The sequence below is a fragment of the Echeneis naucrates genome, chromosome 3, assembly GCF_900963305.1.
Source record: "Echeneis naucrates chromosome 3, fEcheNa1.1, whole genome shotgun sequence".
In the NCBI taxonomy this organism is placed as follows: Eukaryota; Metazoa; Chordata; class Actinopteri; order Carangiformes; family Echeneidae; genus Echeneis; species Echeneis naucrates.
Genome location: NC_042513.1, coordinates 23,971,273 through 23,994,233, shown reverse-complemented (window position 1 = coordinate 23,994,233; position 22,961 = coordinate 23,971,273). Strand labels below are relative to the sequence as shown.

The 22,961-nt window shown below is 42.8% G+C and overlaps 2 protein-coding genes and 1 pseudogene across 6 annotated transcripts; 1 reads left to right on the top strand and 2 right to left on the bottom strand.

Annotated features, from left to right (window-relative positions):
- Window positions 1-2,899: 2,899 nt before the first annotated feature.
- LOC115040612 (UDP-glucuronosyltransferase 2C1-like) lies at window positions 2,900-13,196 on the bottom strand. Of its 5 annotated transcripts, none has more exons than XM_029497428.1 (3): window positions 7,316-7,480; window positions 5,873-7,198; window positions 2,906-3,526 (listed from the first exon to the last, which is right to left on the bottom strand). In XM_029497428.1, the coding sequence occupies exons 1-3, from the start codon at window positions 7,354-7,356 to the stop codon at window positions 3,259-3,261; spliced, it is 1,635 nt and encodes a 544-aa protein (XP_029353288.1). In that variant the 5' UTR covers window positions 7,357-7,480; the 3' UTR covers window positions 2,906-3,258. The 5 variants fall into 5 exon arrangements, with proteins under 5 accessions (XP_029353291.1, XP_029353288.1, XP_029353289.1 ...); XM_029497429.1 differs by having other exon boundaries at window positions 2,907-4,080; window positions 6,427-7,198; window positions 7,316-7,479; XM_029497431.1 differs by lacking the exons at window positions 5,873-7,198; window positions 7,316-7,480 and adding an exon at window positions 5,133-5,607 and having other exon boundaries at window positions 2,900-4,844.
- Window positions 8,423-11,098, bottom strand: LOC115040614 (UDP-glucuronosyltransferase 2C1 pseudogene; annotated as a pseudogene).
- Window positions 11,096-22,230, top strand: chrna5 (cholinergic receptor, nicotinic, alpha 5). Its single transcript, XM_029497434.1, has 11 exons — window positions 11,096-11,183; window positions 14,481-14,563; window positions 14,972-14,986; window positions 15,116-15,274; window positions 15,871-16,014; window positions 18,460-18,611; window positions 18,746-18,790; window positions 19,492-19,601; window positions 20,008-20,185; window positions 20,275-20,970; window positions 21,057-22,230. The coding sequence occupies exons 5-11, from the start codon at window positions 15,921-15,923 to the stop codon at window positions 21,213-21,215; spliced, it is 1,434 nt and encodes a 477-aa protein (XP_029353294.1). The 5' UTR covers window positions 11,096-11,183; window positions 14,481-14,563; window positions 14,972-14,986; window positions 15,116-15,274; window positions 15,871-15,920; the 3' UTR covers window positions 21,216-22,230.
- The last annotated feature ends 731 nt before the right edge of the window (window positions 22,231-22,961 follow it).

Below are 22,961 nucleotides of genomic sequence, written 5' to 3'. Positions count from 1 at the left end.
CTTTGCTTGTGCTATGACAGACTGGGAGGGCAGATTTGTACTAGTTGACAAGGCAGCGCCGCAGAAGTGGTGTGAGCCAATTAGTGAGGGAGATGTCACCCCACAAGAACTAATGCTCCGCTCGCAGCAGCTGTTTGTGTTTTCTCAGGTGAGTTTATCATTTTGTAGCTTCCAGAAAATTATGTTGGAAAAGAGGAGTGAAAACACCTCCAGAGAATTTCCCAGTTTATGATCAGTAAAGTAAATCTATCCTCAGACGCAGCAGTATAGAGAATATATCCAAACTGTCAAGCTGTTTGCCTTCATAAAGTCTAATCCTTGCTCTTAGATGTTTTTTTTTTTTTAAGCAAAAATGCACCTCTTTTGTTGGTATCTACTGAACAAAGTGCTTCGCTTTTTTGTACCCCAGGTTATTGGCATAGTCCTCCTCATTTTCATCTGTGTGGGTCTCGTAGTGTATGTAATCAGAGAAAGCTGCCAACAAGAGGTGGAGATGCAGGATGCAGATGTAGCTGAGCTGACTGTGCTCAGGATGAGCTCTCTACGGACCAGGACGTCCTGAGAGGACTAACACCGCCCGCCACAGCTGCCCTGTTGGCATGGACACTTTGTAAATATGCTGAACAGATGTCTGAAAGCATTTTTTCCCTCAAAAAAAAAAAAAAAAAAAAGAAAGGACAGTGATGGCCATTGATGCTGCGTGAACAGAGATCTAACTGTTATCTCCTGTGTATCAGTGAATATGTTTCCAGTGTTGTGCTCGTGCTGCCTCATTGTTGAGTGCAACAAGCTATTTGTTTTTAAGCGTCTTTTCATGAAGAGATTAAAATGGGAAACGTACAGATGCCATGTTGATGTCCAGTGAATATGAAGCGAGAGCTAGCAGCTGGTTAGTTTAGCTTAGCCTCAAGACCGGATGTGGATAGAAAACATCTGCCCTGTCTGTGTCTAGTTTGTTTGCTTTAAATCTGGGCAAAACTCAAGATGTAAAATGATTATTATCCATTTTACAAGTGTTGTTTACAGGACAATTTCTCTGCCAGGCAACCAGCAGAGACATTTAATGTGTCCAGCCAACAAACTTCATTCTTTGTCCAGTGCTACGCTAACTAGCTGCTATTTCCAGCTTCATATTTAGCATTTAGGTACGAGGTGGCATTGAGATTCTTATCAAAGCCAATGAAGTCAATTTCCCCAAGTTTTGATATTCCTTTAAAAGCGCAATGTACAAGTTTTGCTATTGCTACATACCCAGCGTTAGGAAGGACAGCTTTATACTCACCTGTGTTAGCAAGCACTTCAGGTGTGGTTGAGAGAAACTCTGCTGAGCTCTCCGAGTGGAGAAAATACAGTTAGTGGCGAACAGAAAAGTCGCAAGACAGCACTAGAGGACCGGTGTTAGCTGGTTAGCATGCCAAGGTTAGAGTCAGAGTCAGGAAATCAACTGACGATAAACTCATAACGCCTCTTCTAGACTCGGGACTTACTAAAGTTGATGATATATCACTTGCTCACGTAAAATTATGTGCATGAGCAGAAGCTGTCAAGCTGTGTCCCAGTTCAGGGTCCTCGTCCTTTGGAGGCCGCCTTTCACAAGGCTCCTTCGTATGCAGCAGACAGGTCTGTCCTCCTCCTCCTGGGAGGACACGGCCCAACCTGTCCCTAGATTCATTGGGTGCCGATAGAGTGTCCAGGGATTACACTTTTAAATTCAAGTTTAAGGTTTCAGCTAACAGTAAAACTGAGTTTGGTGAGAAAAAGTTTTATGCAACAGTAAAAGCAGACACAAAGGACCGCACCTTCACAGGAAACGTCCTCTGAATACTACAGCTCCTGAATTGGGACACAGCTTCCCTCCCTTACTTTCAACTTGTTATCCCTTTAAAATTCAATTTCTATTACTTTAACTTGAATTTTTTCCCACACCTTTTATATCAAGTAAATTGAGACGAGAGAAGTGGAATCTATCAGGCAGCTAATGTCGACTGATATGACTAATATAGTTGGCATGCTTTTGTATGACACGTAGTTTCCAAAAATGAAAACGGTGAATTCATGAAAAATGAAATATGTTCCCTGCGAATAGCAAATGTCTCCAGGGACAGCCCCCCCATTGTGTTTGTTTACAACGATGATACAGACTGAACTGATATTTACTGTGTGACACCAGTAATGCTATGTATTTCTTCTGTATCATGGCGGCAGTAAGACAGAAATAGGATGTGGACTCAAAAATCACCAGCATTTGCATGTATTTTCTATTGTTTTGTAATAAAAGAGTTTATTTATTTAAGTAACAACCCTTCAGGGATTTTGTACAATCAAGTGCCATAATAGCATGTCGGTTTCCTCGGTGCTCACAAAACCTACTGTTTGGGAAATTTGAGTGCAATGAACTCAGCTGTGAAACTGGATTTTACTGTAAAATAGTCAAGTCAATTTTACAAATTCCAATTCTCTGTTGGGCATATTCATTTCAGATTTATTCTGTGCTTCTGTCATTCACAGCAAACCTTAATTGTTACAGCCAGTTGGCAAAAAAAAAAAGTCAGCAGAATTATGAGAGCAACACATTTTGTGTCAGATCTCCTGTCCGTGGTCTATTGTGGACTCATTGGCTGTCAAGCTGATGCTTACAGCAGTAGTCTGGGTCTGACTTGTATTTCCACTCATTTACAGCATTGCTCAGTAAAGCCTGTTAAGTGTATAAATTGGGGCAAACTCAACATATTCATCCTGTGGGAAGGATGATTCATGACTTCCTGTATGGCCCAGAGGAAGTTATTGTCCTTATCCTCTCTGCTCTCCACTTCTGCTCTACTTTATGTCCTTTCACAAGGAATTATTTTATATGACATTGGCAGTACATTTCATACAATTTGGCAGTAATTTGGGAAATGATTCAGCTGTCTCACCTTCAAAAGTCCTGAGATAGCTGTGATAGCCACCTCCAAGCGTCAAAAATGAAAAGACAGATTTTGTCAGATTTTGCAGGTTGAACTTTTCTCAGGTTTAATATTTAATGTGGACTAAAATACCAACAAATCATAGAGTAGCAATAAAGATCCCATTTTAACACACTTTCATACATTATAATCAGGATTTTTTTTAAATTGGATTCACTTTTTGTGAATGATGAACATATTTACAAATCACAAATAATCAGAATTGCCAGAATAATCAATACCACTCAAGTCAAACATTAGGTTAGTAGAAACACATCAGTCAGTGTGAAATGAATCAATTCACCCTTCAATGTTATTCAGATTTCACTTTTTTTTTGAAACACAATCTGAGGCAGGACCTCAGTATCCAAACAAAAATCAGCAAAATGAGCAGTGCAGCTGTTAACAAAAACAACACAACATCTACAGAGTGGTAGGAGTACCAGGGCAGCTTGTAGGACTCTGATCTCAGGTGAGCTGCACCTTTGTGTCTCATCACAAACTCTATCCAGAAGAGGGCGGTGTCCAGCGGCTTCATGGGCTGATCCCTGTGCAGCCGGGAGAGTCTCTGCATGTTGATCCTGTAGGACGGCTCAGTCAGGAGTTCTTCTATGGCCTGATAAAAGATGTCTGCAGTCATAGTAAAGATATCAAGTGTCTTCCCTGCTCCTCTTACATCAATTCTAAGCAGATTATCACGTTGATCAAAAATCAAAGGAAGTCCTAGTATTGGGACTCCGTGATAAATAGCTTCTTGAACGCCATTTGTTCCCCCGTGAGCCACAAACAGTTTCACCTTCGGATGTCCCAGGAGGTCGTTCTGAGGCATCCAGTCCACCAGTAAAGTGTTGTTGCCCAGAGCGGCTGGTCTGTCACCTTTATGCCTCCAGATGACTTTCTGAGGTAATTTGGCAAAAGCTGCAGCGATCTCATTGGCCAAGTCGTGAGGAAGCTCACCAATTATGGTCCCCAGAGACATGAGGATGACTCCATGTTCTCCTGAACTCTGCACAAACTCCTCCAGGTGTTGAGGCAGAGGTTTTGCAGGTTTACACTGAAACCCTCCCATGTAAACAACATTCGGCATGGTGGGACGAGGAAACTCAAATACAAAGTCCACTCTCATCAGCCAAATGTCTGCCGCTTGAAAGAGGGAGAGTATGTCTGTGTCTGTACCTAAATATTTTTCAATTACTCCGGCAAATTGTGGTTTGAAAAAGTACTCAAAATTAAATTCGGCCAACCCAAAAATGATGACGTTAAGAACTCTCTCGAGAAAGCTCATTTTGTCCGATAGCTCAGAACCCACCATTGGAATGTAAGAAAGAGGAGAAGGGGCAATTAAAAAATGGCCTTCATTATGAGAAGCCCATCTGACATTGAACACAAGAGGTAACTTAAAATAGCGGGCAAGTATAACACCCACAGGGAAACCGGGGTCTGTGAGCACCAGGTCATATTTGGCATCTTTTAGCGATTGTATCTGATCTTTGTTTTCAAGAAGTAGCTCAAGCGATTTGGACATTTTCTCGAACATCTCAAAGGACTTTTGTGCTTGTTCAATTTCCAGTTTGAGACGTGTCCAAATAGACTTGCCTTCCTTCTGGATTTTTAGCAACGCCGACACAAACTTCTTTAAAAAGTCCTCATCAAATCCAGATTCCCCCTCAACTGCAATTGCAGTATAGAACGGTGAGGTTTCCTTGATGTACCAGCTGTCTGGTGATCGCAAAACAGAAACCTGGTGTCCCCTTGAGTGCAGTTCCTCTATGATGACTTTCATGTTCACCCAGTGGCTCCCGTCCATCGGGATAACAAGCACTTTTCCGCCATGAACTACCGATGGATAGAGGAAGCAGAGCGCTGTCCAGACCCAGGGCCAGTTCATTTTTACTCTCACTTATGGAAGAAAGCATATTGTTGGTTTGATTATTTATGATCAAATGGATCCATTTCACTACAGTGTCATGCATTTGTAAAAACAGTAGTTTATCTCAGTCATTAGTCACTAAACATCTTGCTAACTTTCTGTCATTCACCCATTTTTGGCTTCAATACCTCCTCTTTCTAATGTGTAGACATGACTTTTTGAATTGTAACTGAAAACAAGAAGAAAATATATTTCATACCAGGTAAAACCTGATCCTCTGGAAATTCTCATTTATGTCATTTCTATTCAAACCTTACCTTTGTTGGACGGTGTGATAGATGTCTTTGTCTTTTGCCTTTACCAGAGAGCAGGACATGTGCTCGTCCTTCCAAAGTCTGGCCTGAGCTGGACTCTGTTCCTTCAACTTAATGGTCTTTAAATTGCAGATGATAAGAAAAGTACAAAGTAAAGGACAAGTGTCTTACACTTATGTAAAAACAACACTCAGGAAAAAAAAACAGCTTTGAAAACCTACAGGATCATTTTCCTACATTATTAGGAACATTTAGCTAAATTTATTGCATTTCTTTAATTCATTCGCCACCAAAAAGCTCCATCTACAAGTATTGAGATCTAAATGACTCTTAAGACAAAAATATCAAATGAATTTTATTCAGCAAGTTAGCAGTCCCAATGTCCAAAGGCAAAGCATCAATGTTTTCAATGATCAAGGAGTCACAGTTACCTGTAATTCATTAATCAGCTTGAAATAAAATATATCCGTCCTTGTCAATCAGATTTAATTTTTCTTTTGAAACACAATCTAAAGCAGGACCTCACTAACCCAACAAAAATCAGCAAAATGAGCAGTGCAGCTGTTAACAAAAACAACACAACATCTACAGAGTGGTAGGAGTACCAGGGCAGCTTGTAGGACTCTGATCTCAGGTGAGCTGCACCTTTGTGTCTCATCACAAACTCTATCCAGAAGAGGGCGGTGTCCAGCGGCTTCATGGGCTGATCCCTGTGCAGCCGGGAGAGTCTCTGCATGTTGATCCTGTAGGACGGCTCAGTCAGGACTTCTTGGATGGTGAAATTAAATATTTTCTTGTCCAATTCAGAAACATCTATAACCTTTGCAACGCCTTTTGCTCGAAGCCTGCAGAGGTTGTCGGCTTGATCAAACACAAAGGGAATGCCTACAACTGGGACTCCGTGATATATAGCTTCATATATTCCATTTGTTCCTCCATGACTAACAAACAGTTTCACCTTCGGATGTCCCAGGAGGTCGTTCTGAGGCATCCAGTCCACCAGTAAAGTGTTGTTGCCCAGAGCAGCTGGTCTGTCACCTTTATGCCTCCAGATGACTTTCTGAGGTAATTTAGCAAAAGATGCAGCGATCTCATTGGCCAAGTCGTGAGGAAGCTCACTAATTAGAGTCCCCAGAGACATGATGATAACTCCATGTTCTCCTGAACTCTGCACAAACTCCTCCAGGTGTTGAGGCAGAGGTTTTGCAGGTTTACACTGAAACCCTCCCATGTAAACAACATTCGGCATGGTGGGACGAGGAAACTCAAATACAAAGTCCACTCTCATCAGCCAAATGTCTGCCGCTTGAAACAGTGAGAAATAGTCCACATCTGGGCCGATGTAGCGATGGGCTAATGTGGAATAATTTGGTCCAGCGACTTGTTTGTACAGCTGCATCCGCAGGATGTAAAAACATGTGTTTCTGACCCTCTCAAAGAAAGTCATTCGATCAGTTAACTCTGAAGGTGGGAGCGGCACATAGGAGAGCGGCGAGGGGGCAACAGCAAAATGGGCCTCGCCGTGAACGGTCCACCGAGCATTGAACACTAACGGCAGTCCGAGGTAGTGAGCCAGCATGACCCCTCCTCCGTTAGCAGGGTCTGTCAGAACCAACTCATACTTAGCGTCTTGAAGGGACCTCATAAACTCTTTATTTTCAAACATGTGCACGACCATTTCACACACTTTCTTGTGTAATTCAAAGAATTTGCCCTTCAACTCCATGTCTAAAGCCAGACGGGCCCACAAAGACTCTTTGTTTCGTTTAATTTTAATGACTTCTGAGACAAAGACCCGGAAAAATTCCTCATTTCCACCACCCTCGACATCCACTGTGACCGTGTTGTAATGTGGCGACGTTTCACTGACATACCAGCTGTCAGCGGCCCGAATAACAGTCACAGCATGTCCCCTTGAATGCAGCTCCTCAACAAGTACCTTCATGTTCACCCAGTGGCTGCCATCGTGTGGAAACACCAGAACCTTCCCTCCGTCGGCAGCAGGAACATTGACAGCCAAAAGAAAGATGAAGAAAGCCAGTGACAAAGTCATCTTCGAAGGACGCGGTCTGAAAATTCAACAGAATAATAATTTAAAAAAACAAACAAAAACAAAAATAGATAGTTGTTACGCAAGAAACACAGAAACAATGATTCCAATCTAAACTGTGTCTCTATTTGCTCACTGAAAATTCCTTTCAGCCACCCTCATGTGTGTGCAGCACATGAAGCCTTTCAGGAAATTAGTGTTGTCGTCTCTGCCAAGAGCTGCCCATGCATTCTGAATTTAACCCTAATCTCCTCAGAGCTCAGTCTGCATACAGGAAATACTCAAGAGGTTTCCTCTGAGGAAACACATGGTTGATTTGATCAAAGGGGAGTCAATAAAATAGTGAACAAGCTGTGAGGCAACAGCTGACAAAAGACAGAAACAAACGTCAACAAAGAGAACTCACCGGTTTGTCTGCAGCCAAAGACAAAACTCTTTAAATGTCAAATGTTGCAGTGAAAACTGTCTGGGCTGTTTGTTGACTCAACAAACTCTGCACCCAAACAAAATGAAGTCAGTGAGGTGAAACTGTGAAGCTGTGAACCTCTTCATGGTTTTGTTTTTCCCACCTTCAAGACAGTGACATGAGATGCTTGTTTGTTTACTCGGGTTCCTAGGCCTTTTAAAGCAGAGTCAGAGCTGCTGTCTATCAACAGGAGAGTTAGACGGAGTTTCATTTTGCCAGTGCACATTATTATAGGAAATAGAGTGACACAGTGCAAAACAAATCAGTTTATGTATGCCTCATCACTCACTTTAACTTCAAAGCACAACACAACCCAATTTGATACCTGGGAAAGATTTAATTTCAGTGAATGTGAGGCTATAAAACCATTTCTTCATTTTTGTTTAACTTGCTTCACCACCGATGACTGTTCTGTTCACGTGCAACATCATAAATTGTTGCAACCTGTTTAGTCAAGTTTTGCTTTAGATCAACAGACTGCAGTATAAAAGCACTTCCATAAGATTTGGTTTCCTTTTTTTATATATATATAAAAAAGAAGAAGCTAGAATCAGGGCTGAAAACTGTTCCGCTAAACTCCCCTCATTTGTTTTTCAGTTGCTGACAGGTTGACCATCAGTGAGACCAACTGCTTATGTCTGACTTTTCTACTAAAACTAAAGCTGACGCTGCGAAAGCGACAGTAAACACTGTAAAAATATTACGTATGAAGAGAACTCACTCAGATGAATCTTTGCCGGGTGTTTGAGAGATGAACAACAAAACACTGACAAACCCTCATACTTGAGCTATCTTTATTTTTTGCTGTCAACAAACAAAAGGCAGACGCTGAAAAGCCTGCAGGCACACACCAGGTTCACCTCACTCCACTCCTCCACACAAGGTCACACTGAATGCAGTTCAACACGCTCTACAAGTTCGACAAAGGGAAGTCAGAGTTGTAAAATATTGCAAGCATTGCAACTGTCGGAAGTCACCAACTTAGATGTTACACAAGATGATTAACAAATAGTGCAGGAGCAGAGGTGGCGCCCACACTCCCATTGCAAACAAAACACAACACCAAGGCCGATTGCATGTAGCATTCTGCACCACGTTAATTATTAAAAAACTTGATGCTCTGCCTGGTGGTTCAAGATAACGATGGACAAACACACACATAGCAATAAAAAAAGAAGACAAACAACATACAGTACAGCTGAAAATGTCTTTGACATCCAGACATTCGCTGGGAGCAAAGTTTCAATGAACATTAATCCATTGCATTTGCTTTCTACAGTGATGAATATGAAAGAATATATTCATCACTATGATATATATGTATATATTGAATTTAAGAACCAATATTAGAAATATTGTTAATATTTTTAATAATCCAGACTACCAAAGATAAGACATGCTTATAACAACACATCAGTCAGTGTGAAATGAATCAATTCACCCTTCAATGTTATTCAGATTTAATTTTTCTTTTGAAACACAATCTGAGGCATGACCTCAGTATCCAAACAAAAATCAGCAAAATGAGCAGTGCAGCTGTTAACAAAAACAACACAACATCTACAGAGTGGTAGGAGTACCAGGGCAGCTTGTAGGACTCTGATCTCAGGTGAGCTGCACCTTTGTGTCTCATCACAAACTCTATCCAGAAGAGGGCGGTGTCCAGCGGCTTCATGGGCTGATCCCTGTGCAGCCGGGAGAGTCTCTGCATGTTGATCCTGTAGGACGGCTCAGTCAGGACTTCTTCTACGGCCTTCAGGAAGTTGTTGTCTTTGTCCACTGTTTCTATTGTAAGCATCTTAGCCGCTCCTCTCTCCGTCAGTCTGAGCAGGTTGTCGTACTGGTCAAAAAACAAAGGCAGACCCACAACTGGGACTCCGTGATAAATAGCTTCTTGAACGCCGTTTGTTCCCCCGTGAGCCACAAACAGTTTCACCTTCGGATGTCCCAGGAGGTCGTTCTGAGGCATCCAGTCCACCAGTAAAGTGTTGTTGCCCAGAGCGGCTGGTCTGTCACCTTTATGCCTCCAGATGACTTTCTGAGGTAATTTGGCAAAAGCTGCAGCGATCTCATTGGTCATGTCAGCAGGAATTTCCCCTACAAAAGTCCCCAGAGACATGAGGATGACTCCATGTTCTCCTGAACTCTGCACAAACTCCTCCAGGTGTTGAGGCAGAGGTTTTGCAGGTTTACACTGAAACCCTCCCATGTAAACAACATTCGGCATGGTGGGACGAGGAAACTCAAATACAAAGTCCACTCTCATCAGCCAAATATCTGCATTGAGGGCTAAAAGGTTAAAGTCATTATCAGGCCCGAGGTATTTGTCACAGAGTTTCTGATATGTCTGTGTCACCACCAGGTAGTTGTGCATTTGGTTAGTTACATGCAACATCACATTTTTAACTCTTTCCAAAAAGCTCATCTTATCAGTGTGGCCAGATCCTGTAATAGGAATATATGATAAAGGTGACGGAGCAATAGCAAGATGACCTTCACCAGCAATCAGCCAGCGAGCATTATAAACAAGGGGAAGATTCAGGTACTTAGCCAGAATCACTCCACCCCCCCAGCAGGGGTCAGTGATCAGCAGGTCAAACTTGCTGTCCTTCAGGTTTCTCATCAGTGATTTATCATCAAGTATTGCTGTTACAAATTCACACACAGCTTCATGAGCCTCAACAAAAATACCAAGCATTCCAAAAGTCAAGTAGAGAAAATTTGTGATGGGAAGACTTCCCCTTTGAAATTGAAGAGTTTCAGAGATAAGCTTTGTGATGAAGTTCTGATCTAAGCTCCTCTCCACTGGAACTGTGATGGTGTTGTAATAGGACTTGTCGTCTTTGATGTACCAGCTTTTGCTGGATCGCAGAATAGTGACATTGTGTCCTCTTGAGTGCAGAGCTTGAAGGAGAATATCCATGTTTATCCAGTGGCTGCCTTCAGTTGGAAAGACCAGGATGTTGTCAGTATGACAAACTCTGGGAACGAGGAAGAGCAGCAGCAAAACGCTGCAGCAGCAGATGAGTCTCATCTGCAGTGAACACAGAGGTCAACCGAGGTCAGCAGCACGATGATACAGTGGATTAATTATACAACATGAATCCTGACTGTTGTCTCCTCCTCTCACTATCTCTTCTACCTCCAACACTTTCTAACTTATTTCACAGAGAGCAGAGAAATGTTGAAACAATTACTCTTTTGTAGACATCCATAGTGTTCAGGGTTCAGTGTTTGACTGACAATGATCACTTAATGAAAGTTCAGCCAAGGACAGATCAATAGTGTGAAGTCTGAAAACACCAACTTACTGTCGTCTATGTTTGTTGCTCCACTCTGGCGGGGAATTGTTCGCTCTTTGAGGCACCTGTCCTGACAGGCCCAGGTATTTATGTGACTCACAGGGGAGGAGCTAGGAAACACAGTCAGCCCAGAACTTCTTCATGCTCAGTTTAATGACAGCCAAATGAGAGACGAAGGACAAAATCTCGATTGAAGAAATCCAGAAATAATGATGCAGATTTCAACTCGTTCTCAGGTATTTTGCCTGAATTCCTTTCAGGCACCTTCATGTGTATGCATTTCATGGAGCCTCTTTCAGGAAATTAGAGTGGCCGTCAGTGCCAAAAGCTCGGGGTGGGTTCAGTGTTTAACCCTTTTATCTCACTGAGGAGGCGTGTACCTTATTCTGGGAAATACACTGTGACACAGTGCAATTGAAAAAAAGTAAAAACAAAACAAAAACAACACAACAACCAAACATCTGTTTATGTATGTTGCATGTTTTATGTCGCATCGATAACTTGAGATTTGCAGCCCACACTTTAATTTCAAAGCACAACACTTAAAAGCCGCTTGATATCTGTGAGCGATTCAGTGTGACGTTTCAGTGAGTGTCAGGCTATAGAAACCATTTATTCATTGTTGTTTCACTTGCTTCACCACTCACAACTGTTCTGCTGATTTACATCATCATAAAATGTTGCAACCTGTTTAGTCAACTTTCACTTTAGATCAGCACACTGCGGTATAAAAGCACCTCAACAAGATTTGGATTTGTTTTCTTTTTTTAAAAAATTATTATTAATGAAAAAAATGATCAGGACAGAAATATAACTTTTAAAACAATTTCACATGTTTAGAAGACATGATATAAACAATAAATGACTCCTATATTTATTTATTTTTTCTTAGGCAGTTTTCTCCAGATAAACACATTATGAAGACATAAAAGGTCCCCAGAATAATTAATATCCAAGAGAAGACATCACAGTAGCAGCAATATATTAATCAGTGTGAACAACAACAATATGTACCGTTCGTTGTTAATCTGATTTAATTTTTCTTTTGAAACACAATCTAAAGCAGGATCTCACTAACCCAACAAAAATCAGCAAAATGAGCAGTGCAGCTGTTAACAAAAACAACACAACATCTACAGAGTGGTAGGAGTACCAGGGCAGCTTGTAGGACTCTGATCTCAGGTGAGCTGCACCTTTGTGTCTCATCACAAACTCTATCCAGAAGAGGGCGGTGTCCAGCGGCTTCATGGGCTGATCCCTGTGCAGCCGGGAGAGTCTCTGCATGTTGATCCTGTAGGACGGCTCAGTCAGGACTTCTTCTACGGCCTTCAGGAAGTTGTTGTCTTTGTCCACTGTTTCTATTGTAAGCATCTTAGCCGCTCCTCTCTCCGTCAGTCTGAGCAGGTTGTCGTACTGGTCAAAAAACAAAGGCAGACCCACAACTGGGACTCCGTGATAAATAGCTTCTTGAACGCCGTTTGTTCCCCCGTGAGCCACAAACAGTTTCACCTTCGGATGTCCCAGGAGGTCGTTCTGAGGCATCCAGTCCACCAGTAAAGTGTTGTTGCCCAGAGTGGCTGGTCTGTCACCTTTATGCCTCCAGATGACTTTCTGAGGTAATTTGGCAAAAGCTGCAGCGATCTCATTGGTCATGTCAGCAGGAATTTCCCCTACAAAAGTCCCCAGAGACATGAGGATGACTCCATGTTCTCCTGAACTCTGCACAAACTCCTCCAGGTGTTGAGGCAGAGGTTTTGCAGGTTTACACTGAAACCCTCCCATGTAAACAACATTCGGCATGGTGGGACGAGGAAACTCAAATACAAAGTCCACTCTCATCAGCCAAATATCTGCATTGAGGGCTAAAAGGTTAAAGTCATTATCAGGCCCGAGGTATTTGTCACAGAGTTTCTGATATGTCTGTGTCACCACCAGGTAGTTGTGCATTTGGTTAGTTACATGCAACATCACATTTTTAACTCTTTCCAAAAAGCTCATCTTATCAGTGTGGCCAGATCCTGTAATAGGAATATATGATAAAGGTGACGGAGCAATAGCAAGATGACCTTCACCAAAAATCAGCCAGCGAACATTATAAACCAGGGGAAGATTCAGGTACTTAGCCAGAATCACTCCACCCCCCCAGCAGGGGTCAGTGATCAGCAGGTCAAACTTGCTGTCCTTCAGGTTTCTCATCAGTGATTTATCATCAAGTATTGCTGTTACAAATTCACACACAGCTTCATGAGCCTCAAGAAAAATACCAAGCATTCCAAAAGTCAAGTGGAGAAAATTTGTGATGGGAAGACCTCCCCTTTGAAATTGAATAGTTTCAGAGATAAGCTTTGTGATGAAGTTCTGATCTAAGCTCCTCTCCACTGGAACTGTGATGGTGTTGTAATAGGACTTGTCGTCTTTGATGTACCAGCTTTTGCTGGATCGCAGAATAGTGACATTGTGTCCTCTTGAGTGCAGAGCTTGAAGGAGAATATCCATGTTTATCCAGTGGCTGCCTTCAGTTGGAAAGACCAGGATGTTGTCAGTATGACAAACTCTGGGAAGGAGGAAGAGCAGCAGCAAAACGCTGCAGCAGCAGATGAGTCTCATCTGCAGTGAACACAGAGGTCAACCGAGGTCAGCAGCACGATGATACAGTGGATTAATTATACAACATGAATCCTGACTGTTGTCTCCTCCTCTCACTATCTCTTCTACCTCCAACACTTTCTAACTTATTTCACAGAGAGCAGAGAAATGTTGAAACAATTACTCTTTTGTAGACATCCATAGTGTTCAGGGTTCAGTGTTTGACTGACAATGATCACTTAATGAAAGTTCAGCCAAGGACAGATCAATAGTGTGAAGTCTGAAAACACCAACTTACTGTCATCTATGTTTGTTGCTCCAATCTGGCAGGGAATTGTTCGCTCTTTGAGGCACCTGTCCTGAGGGGCCCAGGTATTTATGTGACTCAGAGGGGAGGAGCTAGGAAACACAATCAGCCACTGTGACACAGTGCAATTGAAAAAAGTAAAAAACAAACAACACAACAACCAAACAACTGTTTATGTATGTTGCATGTTTTGTGTCGCATCAGTAACTTTAGACTTGCAGCCCACATTTTAATTTCAAAGCACAACACTTAAAAGCCGTTTGATATCTGTGAGAGATATCCAGTGGCTGCCTTCAGTTGGAAAGACCAGCATGTTGCCAGTATGACAAACTCTGTGAACGAGGATGAGCAGCAGCAAAACGCAGCAGCAGCAGACGAGTCTCATCTGCAGTGAACACAGAGGTCAACCGAGGTCAGCAGCACGATGATGATCGCTTCAGACCAACTCATAACTACATTTTGTAACTGTTGTCTTTTAGTTTCATCATCCCTGTTTTCTTGCATTCTCACTGAAGTAAGCGATCGGTGTCTGATTGAAAATCTTCACTTTCTAAAAGTCCAGCCAAGCGCAGATCTATAATGTATTCATGTGTCTGCAGTCAAACTCTTTTTGTGGTCTGTGTTTGTTGCTCCACTCTAGCTGGGAATTGTTTGCTGTGTGAGCTGCTTGGTTTATGCAACAACAGCGGAGAGGAGGAGCTGAACCAACACTGGGAACTGCAGGTAGCACTCACAAAGAGTTAAATGTTATTGATAGGAAATGTCACGTGTCAGTCAGTCGATCTGACAGATGATTTACAGAAATAAGTGTTGATTTAGTGAACATCCGATACTTTGATCCTGAATCAAATATGAATCAAACAACATTCCCTTTACACACAGAGACAATGCTGTTTGTTGTTCTTCACATTTCTCCCAGCACAAAAATCAAAATGCTCACATGCTTCATGCTGATATTTCACATTCTGCTTGCTGCTACACAATTAATTTAACACCAACATTCCTCTACTTTAAAGTCCGTTGAAGAGATTCTTTGCACTGTTTTACCACTAATTGTTTGATCCATATAATCGCCACCTTAGTAGGGGAGCTTATCTCTCATTTTTCTTTCTCTTCTCTCTTATTTTTCAGTGAATGGACAGAAATGTGAGGTTCAGATTCTCAGCTGGCGAGTACAAAAGAAATTTTTGTGGGAAAAAATTAAGATATTATTAGAAACCTGGACTTTAAAATTAGATTTATTTTGTTTGTTTGTTTGTTTTTTCAATCCCATAGGCTACAACATCTCTGCGTCTGTACACAGAAAGACTGAGAGGAGAGGGAGGATCAAAACATCACGAGCGGAAGCTGCTGCTGCAGAGATGTCTTTGTCATTTTACGGCTGCTGCTGTGGAGATGCAGCCGAGTGTCTGCACGGAGAGGGGGACCATCCTTGTATGTGATTGCTGACTCCAACAATGCTTGTGGAGGGTGGTGTGGGTGGTGTGGGGGGGGGCTACTGTAGGGGGAAACAGGGCGGGCTTTCTGAAGGAGAGGGAGGAGGGTGTGTTGCTTGTTCACAATTGGAGGCAGCAGGAAGGGAAGCAGCATCTGTATGAGGCAAGAGAAAGAACCTGCAAGGAATGGAGGAGCGATAGAGGGGCAGTGTCGCTGTCGTCAGGACATTCACCACTCGGAGCAGGTATCTGTACAGCCATCACATAATTAACTGTGTGGAATGTGTTTAGCACCTTTGAGAGGGGTAGGTTTGCAGAGAAAGAGGAAGACAGCATCCTTGTTCTCCTGCTCTGTGCTTTGGAGGTGTGTGATGAAGGTAGGTTGTTTTGCAGGTTTGTCAATTTGGTGTTTCCTTGTTTGATTTTATCTTTATTGCTGTGCTAAACTTGCTAGCTGACCTATGAACACGGTTGTCCACCTCAGGATTTGAACCCCTTAACCTGAGGCAGGATTACAGCAGCACTTCAAGCAGCTCAGGCGTCAGCCCAGTGTTTCCTTTTTAAAAACCACTGTTTTCCAAACTTATCTTCCAGCTCTGTGATGCCCAAGGGACCAGCTGTGTGGATCAGGCGCCACCTCTGATATGATGCAGAGAGCAGGAGAGGCGGCCACTTCTCTCACGCTGATGCTGCTGCTGCTGCCGCTGCTGTGCTGCTGCCACCTGTGCCACTCACTGCGTAAGTTTAGCCAACCACTGGAATCCCTCCCTTTAATTATCACCGTGCACGGGTTTGACAGATGGCATAGCCAGAGATGAGTTGGACTCTTGTGGACGTGACTCATAGAAACCAATTACAAGGACTTAGACATTGGCACATGGTCAGAGAAGATGTAATGATTGGTCGCCACCCTCTCACACAGAAAATCTGTCTACTGTCGACAGGAAAGACAATTCTAACCACGAAAATGTGAAACATTACATAAATATTCCTTCTCCTTATATCCCCACTGCACATAGAGGCCCCCGGCTTAAGAAACCTGACAAAACTGAACAAAACTGAGAAAACATAAAAAAAAACAAGGGGACAAATATTGAATCTCATAATTTGACATTGTTCAGACTCAATCTGTAAAGGCAAACACAACATTCAGCTCATTTAGGATATTTGGTAAATAAGGCACTGTGGCTGCCCTGAGGTGTTTGTTTGGTACCTCTGAAACACAGCGTTAGTGAAGTCGCACTTTTCCCCTGTAATATATATTTACTTTGATATTCATGCAAACTGTCTGCAAGTCAGAAACCTGACATGACACGAATTCACGATGCATTCAGATGTGTCTTCAGGTGATGAGCTGATACAGTGAGCTTCGCGTGAGATAACTGGAGGAGCCGTGGTAGCTATGTGGGTGTGTACACTGAGTAGACTTTGTTATGAATGTGTCTTCCAACTTTACTTACAGTGTGTCACAAATATGTAAATTATACTTATATGTGAATTAACCTTTTATTTTTGGGGGTTAGGGTGTTTCTTTCTCTATTTCATTTCTGTTTTGCCTGTCTGGATGTCTTTAGTTTGAGCTCAATATAATCCTCATGTGAAATGTTGATTTTAAGTGAATGATTCATTTTTGGACATGCCGCACTAGGCAGACAGCAGCAAGCACCAACCAAGGTCCCTTTGAAAGTGCAGGAAGGAGGTAACGCATGAATTTCACTCAATATTGGATGAAAACTGCGGCTGCAGACTTCCTTCCTTTTGGCTCACACTGTATTTTTCCTTAGTGTTTACGGGCACATTTATCATACTCTGAAACCGATTAACTCAGAATCCAGCAGACTCTGCAGCTTCTCAGCCAAGCCGGACGCTGCTGATAGCGAGGAGGAGAGGCTGGAGAGATGATGAATTTGCTGATTACAGGGTCATTGATTGAGAGTGTTGCAGCCTTGTCCTTATCGATCTACGTGCTGTGAAAGGGCGACACCGTACAATTGTGGTCACTCCTGTGGTGGATTTCCAGCCACATTCTCCGTCCATAAATTAAGTTTATAGCCGTGTTGGCGAAAGATTTAAAGAGTGGGGTGAAAAAAATTGCATGTAATTCAAAATCATAATCAATAATTTCTCATCTATATTGCAGCTTTAACAACGCTGCAGTTATATTAATTCAATGCCTGCACCTGTCACCCAGTCAGGGCATACTTCTGTATGTATTTATGTGCAGAATCTCTAAAATGTATTAGTGAAGCTCAAGTTTGGAAAGAAACAGACCTTTTCCTGGTCTTTTCAATAATATAGGTTTATTTAAAGAGCTAATCCTAATTAGTGATGAATTAAACACAGATTACTGTCATAGGGAAGTATTAAATAACGACGGTGACGTTTCATTACATTTATATTATTTATACCAAAATCTGTCAGAAAACATGGATCTTTAATTTAAAAAAAACAAAAAAAACAACTACTACTACAAAACATTCACCTGCAATTGAGTTTTCCTGCATCCTTAACCCTAACCCTGCATATGAGTCACAGGTAAACAAGCGTATCAGTTTCTGGCTGTGGTGAAAGTAAACTAGATACAATCTCTCTCATACTCCACAACAGTATTAGAAAACCTCCCTGTTGGTACAGTTCGCCTGTGAGCACTGCTTCTGCAGTGTTTTTTCTTGGATATAAAGGTCTCTCCAACTTTCGAGAATATGATGAATAAGAGGAGCTGCAGCACTAAAAGAAAGCTGAATGATATTCACATACATCGGTTCAGTGTGAAAGATCAGCAGCCAAACGTGACACCAAAGCCAAAAAACTCTGAGTGTTCCCCATCCAATGATTGCTTCATTCAGTAGCGCCCTTTTTTAAAACTCCAGATAATGACAGAAAAATAAACTGAATCATGGACGTGTCCTTTGTCTGATATATAATAAGGATTCTTAACTTCGCTGCACATTGAAGTGTGTGTTTCGCTCAAAGCTTTTATTCCTCGGTTTCTTGAAACCAAAGCTTTACCACTGAGGTCACATCCAGAAACTTGAGACCTAAACACAGCGGTAAGGTCAGAGAGGAGAACGCTGTGCCGTTTGAGAACAATGCAGGAAACAAAGCAGGAAATTCAGTGACCGTCCGAATATCTATTAACTTCAAGTTATGTGAACCTTTCTCCTCAACTGCGTTTCCTTTTAGGGGTTCCAAAGCTCTCGTCTTATGCAAAAGCAGAGGACAAGCTGTTCAAATACCTCTTTGGAAACTACCAGAAATGGGTTCGTCCGGTGGAATACCTAAACCAGACCATCTGCGTGAAGTTTGGCCTGGCCATCTCCCAGCTGGTTGATGTGGTGAGGATGAGCAACTGTATTTATCGAACAGTGGATGATGGAATGCTATTTAAATGATGAATCCATGTAAATGTCTAACTCAGCGACGTCTCAACATTAGGTTTTGACTTTTTCTTATCATATGATTCACCTAGGATGAGAAAAACCAGCTGATGACAACCAATGTGTGGATGAAACAGGTAAGCCATGAGAGCAAATAAGCTTACCCAACATCACATTTCACCTTCAACGATAAACATGCAGATAACAGCATTGATTTATGTGAGTGGAAATGTTCCAACAACCTCCAGCCTGCATGGCATTAAGACATCCCGGCCAGCATCTTTAATCTGGTGCGGTGGCATTTTGCTGACAGTTCTCATCCCTGTGAGTCCTTCGGGCCCCGTGCCCACGCAACTTCCTCCACAACTCGTTGCCCCCCCCCACCCCTCCAGCTTCCTGTCAGCTTTATTCATTGTCTCGGGCGTCCTTTCTGTCATGCATCATATGAATTATCCCCACAGACCAGGCTCAGCTGTTCAGGTCGGCTGCTCCCTTTCACAGTGATGGATTGTATCTTGCAGAAAGGGTGAAGGAAGGGCAGCGGCCACAGACGTCATTGGCGAAGTGCAAAGCGTCTCTCTTTCATCTCCTTCTCCTTTTAAGTTTTTCTCAGGAGCTGTCTGCACCTCCACATTATTCTACCACAGGATGCCTGCCATAGATGGCATGTCTAAGTCAAATCAAACGGATTTGCTATGAAAGGCACCGTTACCTGGGTTATATTATCAGTGAACCAGAGTAGCTGCTTTCACTGAGTTGCATCATTGTTGTGAAGCTAACAAAGTGTCATCACCTGTTTCATCAGCGAAAGGTCAAACTGCTTTTCTTCTGGATGTAGGAGTGGACAGACATGAAACTCAGATGGGATCCTGATGATTATCTGGGCATCACAACTATCCGAGTACCATCTGACAGACTCTGGCTTCCTGATGTTGTTCTGTATGACAAGTATGTGCCTTTAAAATGTGATGCAGCTTATGTTTTACTAATTCTTTGTTACAGTCATGACAAAACTGATGTGCTTAGTCTAACATACGTGAAAGGACTTCCATGCCACCTTAAAGGGATGACGCCCGTTTTGGAAAAGCAGCAAGGAGTGATTGAGTGATGTGGCTTAGCTGCTTTAAAACAAAAACAAAATGAATCCCCAAAAAAGCCAGTATCAGTCGGATGCTATTTTTCAAGGATTTTCACAACTTTATCTTGTATCTAACTGCCTTTTGGTTTGGCTCTACATTTTTCAGCTGTTGAAGTTTGTTAGTGGAGATGATGCATATATGAACAGAGAAATGCTGTTCAGTGCAGAGACACGAGACCTTGATCTCTCAGATATGAATGTTATGTCTCTCAATAGTTCAGACGGGCGTTTTGAAGGAACTGTCACCAAAGCTGTCGTGAAGTATGACGGGACAATAACGTGGACGCCTCCAGCCAATTACAAGTCAGCCTGCACCATCGACGTCACCTTTTTCCCGTTTGACCTTCAGAACTGCTCCATGAAGTTTGGGTCCTGGACGTATGACGGCTCCCAGGTGAGTCTCTGCTCCACAGCAAGGCTGCAGTTCATTCATGCGAGTTATGACGAGTTGATGGACATGATGTCATCCTCCTTGTTGAACAGGTGGACATCATTCTTGAGGACTTCCATGTGGACAAGCAGGACTATTTTGACAACGGTGAATGGGAGATAGTGAAGGCCACAGGCAGCCGTGGTCTGAGGACAGACAGCAGCTCTTCCTACCCCACTATCACCTACTTCTTCATCATCCGCAGGTTACCTCTTTTCTACACCCTCTTCCTCATCATTCCCTGCATCGGCCTGTCCTTCCTCACTATCCTCGTCTTCTACCTGCCCTCCAACGGCGGTGAGAAGATCTCTCTCTGCACCTCAGTGCTGGTGTCGCTCACTGTTTTCCTCCTGGTCATCGAGGAGATCATCCCGTCCTCCTCTAAGGCCATCCCGCTCATCGGGGAGTACCTTGTCTTCACCATGATCTTCGTCACGCTCTCCATCATTATCACCATCTTTGCCATCAACATCCACCATCGCTCCTCCTCCACACATCACGGCATGGCGCCGTGGGTGAGGAAGATCTTCCTGCATCGTCTGCCCAAGCTGCTGTGCATGCGCAGCCACGTGGACCGTTACGCCGCAGCTGGAGTGGCCAGAACCGGAGGAGCAGGAGGACCGGGTATGATGAAGGACTCAGCACCTGAACTAAACCGCCTGATCTACACAAGACGTCACCTACAGGCGGCTTTGGATTCTATTCGCTACATAACCATGCATGTGGTTAAAGAAAATGAGGTCCGAGAGGTGAGTTTGAACCACATTTTTTTTTAACCCCACCCTGTCTGGTACTCACGTCCAGAGACTCACTGGCTGCTTCTTTTCCGCTGCAGGTGGTACAAGACTGGAAGTTTGTAGCCCAGGTTCTGGATCGAATGTTCCTGTGGGCCTTCCTCCTGGTGTCCATCCTCGGCTCCGCTCTTCTCTTTATCCCTGTTATTTACAAATGGGCCAACATCATTGTCCCAAACCATGCTGGAAGTATTCTCTAAGAACCAAAACCGGAGAAAAAAAAAACCAAATGGAGTCAAAGCACATCATCAGCTCACGATGAGTCTTGTTTGAGAGACTGAGATCATACCAGCGAGAGGAGGCGGCTCTACACAGTCCTTCTGTAAACTGAAGCTGTGCCAGAACTCACGCTGCAGATTTGAGGCCTAAGCATGATTTTATTTTTTTCTGTATTTAGTTTCATTTAAAGACTAATGAATATTGATGTACTCCCGACACCTCACACAGCTATGAATTCCAGTCAAAAGAGACTAGAAATCAATCGCCGAGGCTGGTAAGAAATAAATACACAAATGAATGACAAATGTTTTTGTCCTCACAGGATCATTTGGGACAAATGTCTCACTATAGTTTGTGCAGGTTTCAGGCTACACTATCCATAATGTTGGGAAAGATGACTTATTTATCGATGGGGCATAATGCTGACCAATGCGATCGTTGGATTTTGTTTTTCAGCTTTACTAATTAGCTGTGTGAATCAAAGCGACTCATGCTGGGCCTTGATTCTCTCAAGCGACCCTTCCTTTCAGCCTGAGGACAAATCCCACCTCCCCTGGGAGGACTGTGAGCGAAGCCTTGGTAAGACATCAGCACAGTTTGGGTCAACATAGTTTGGGTCCGGAAAGTTTTTAGCATACTGGCATCTAGCACAACAGCCTAGCTACATCACCGAGTTAAGAGCAGGCCTTATAACAACTCCACATGTATGTTGTTATTTGATCGATGTTGCATTGGCAGATCTCAGATTATCAGAGAAATGTAACACCCTCCACGTGCGATGTTTTCCGAGTGGAGGACTCTTTTGTTCTGTAACTGAGCAGGTGTTTTGTCGACCTCCACTGCCTCTCCATGGCTATATTTAAGCATTGCAGCTGAAAAAAAGCAGCAAGGGCACCACCAACATGGGCATGTTGAAGTCAGTACTGAAATCTTGCATGTTCCACTTCCTACCATGCTGTGAATCCGCAATGAAAGAAAATAAAAAAAATAAAAAAATACAAGCACAAGCAAACAATGTAAGGCATTTTTTTATCAGTTCTGTGTAACCCAAATAAGGCAAACTAGAGCGGAGTATTAAAGGAGAGGGGACCTTAAAAAGAGTCAGTCAGTTGGTCTTGGCTGTTAGCACCTTCTTTATTTATCTCCCTTCCATGGTCCCCTGTTTTATTTCTTCTAAGATGTGCAAGATTTTGATTTAAGCTTTGCATTTTGATTCATTCTCTCCACAAAGACAATGAAGGAATGATGGCTTCAGTGAAGCGTTGAAGCTGCGACTGACCTGGGCTGAAGGACTTTTTAAAGGTTTTTAAAGTAAGCCTGGGGCATAAACATAGAATAGCTGTGGTGGAATCGAAAGCAGCATGAGGTTACCTGAATTAATCAGCATATTAGCTGTGTCATGGTACCGCTGAAAATACGACTCCAGTGAAAAAATAGAATATAAAAAAACCCTGCACAAATAGCTCGAAGGCTTTGCTCAGTGTTAATATTGTCTGGGGGGATAAGTCACCACTTAGTAGTTTCCATTATTTGAGTAAAGCTTTATAAGTGAGCCCTCATTACTCCACATGTTACACTCCTTTTAGTCTGGCAGATTAGCTTGTGCTCATTCTGTTACGTCATTTCTGGGCTGTACATATGCACTGTAAAAATCAGGATCGTAAGGTTTCTGGCAAGGCTGGCTGTTAATGAGGGCTTTGGAAAATCTCTGGATTTTACGACAGCAA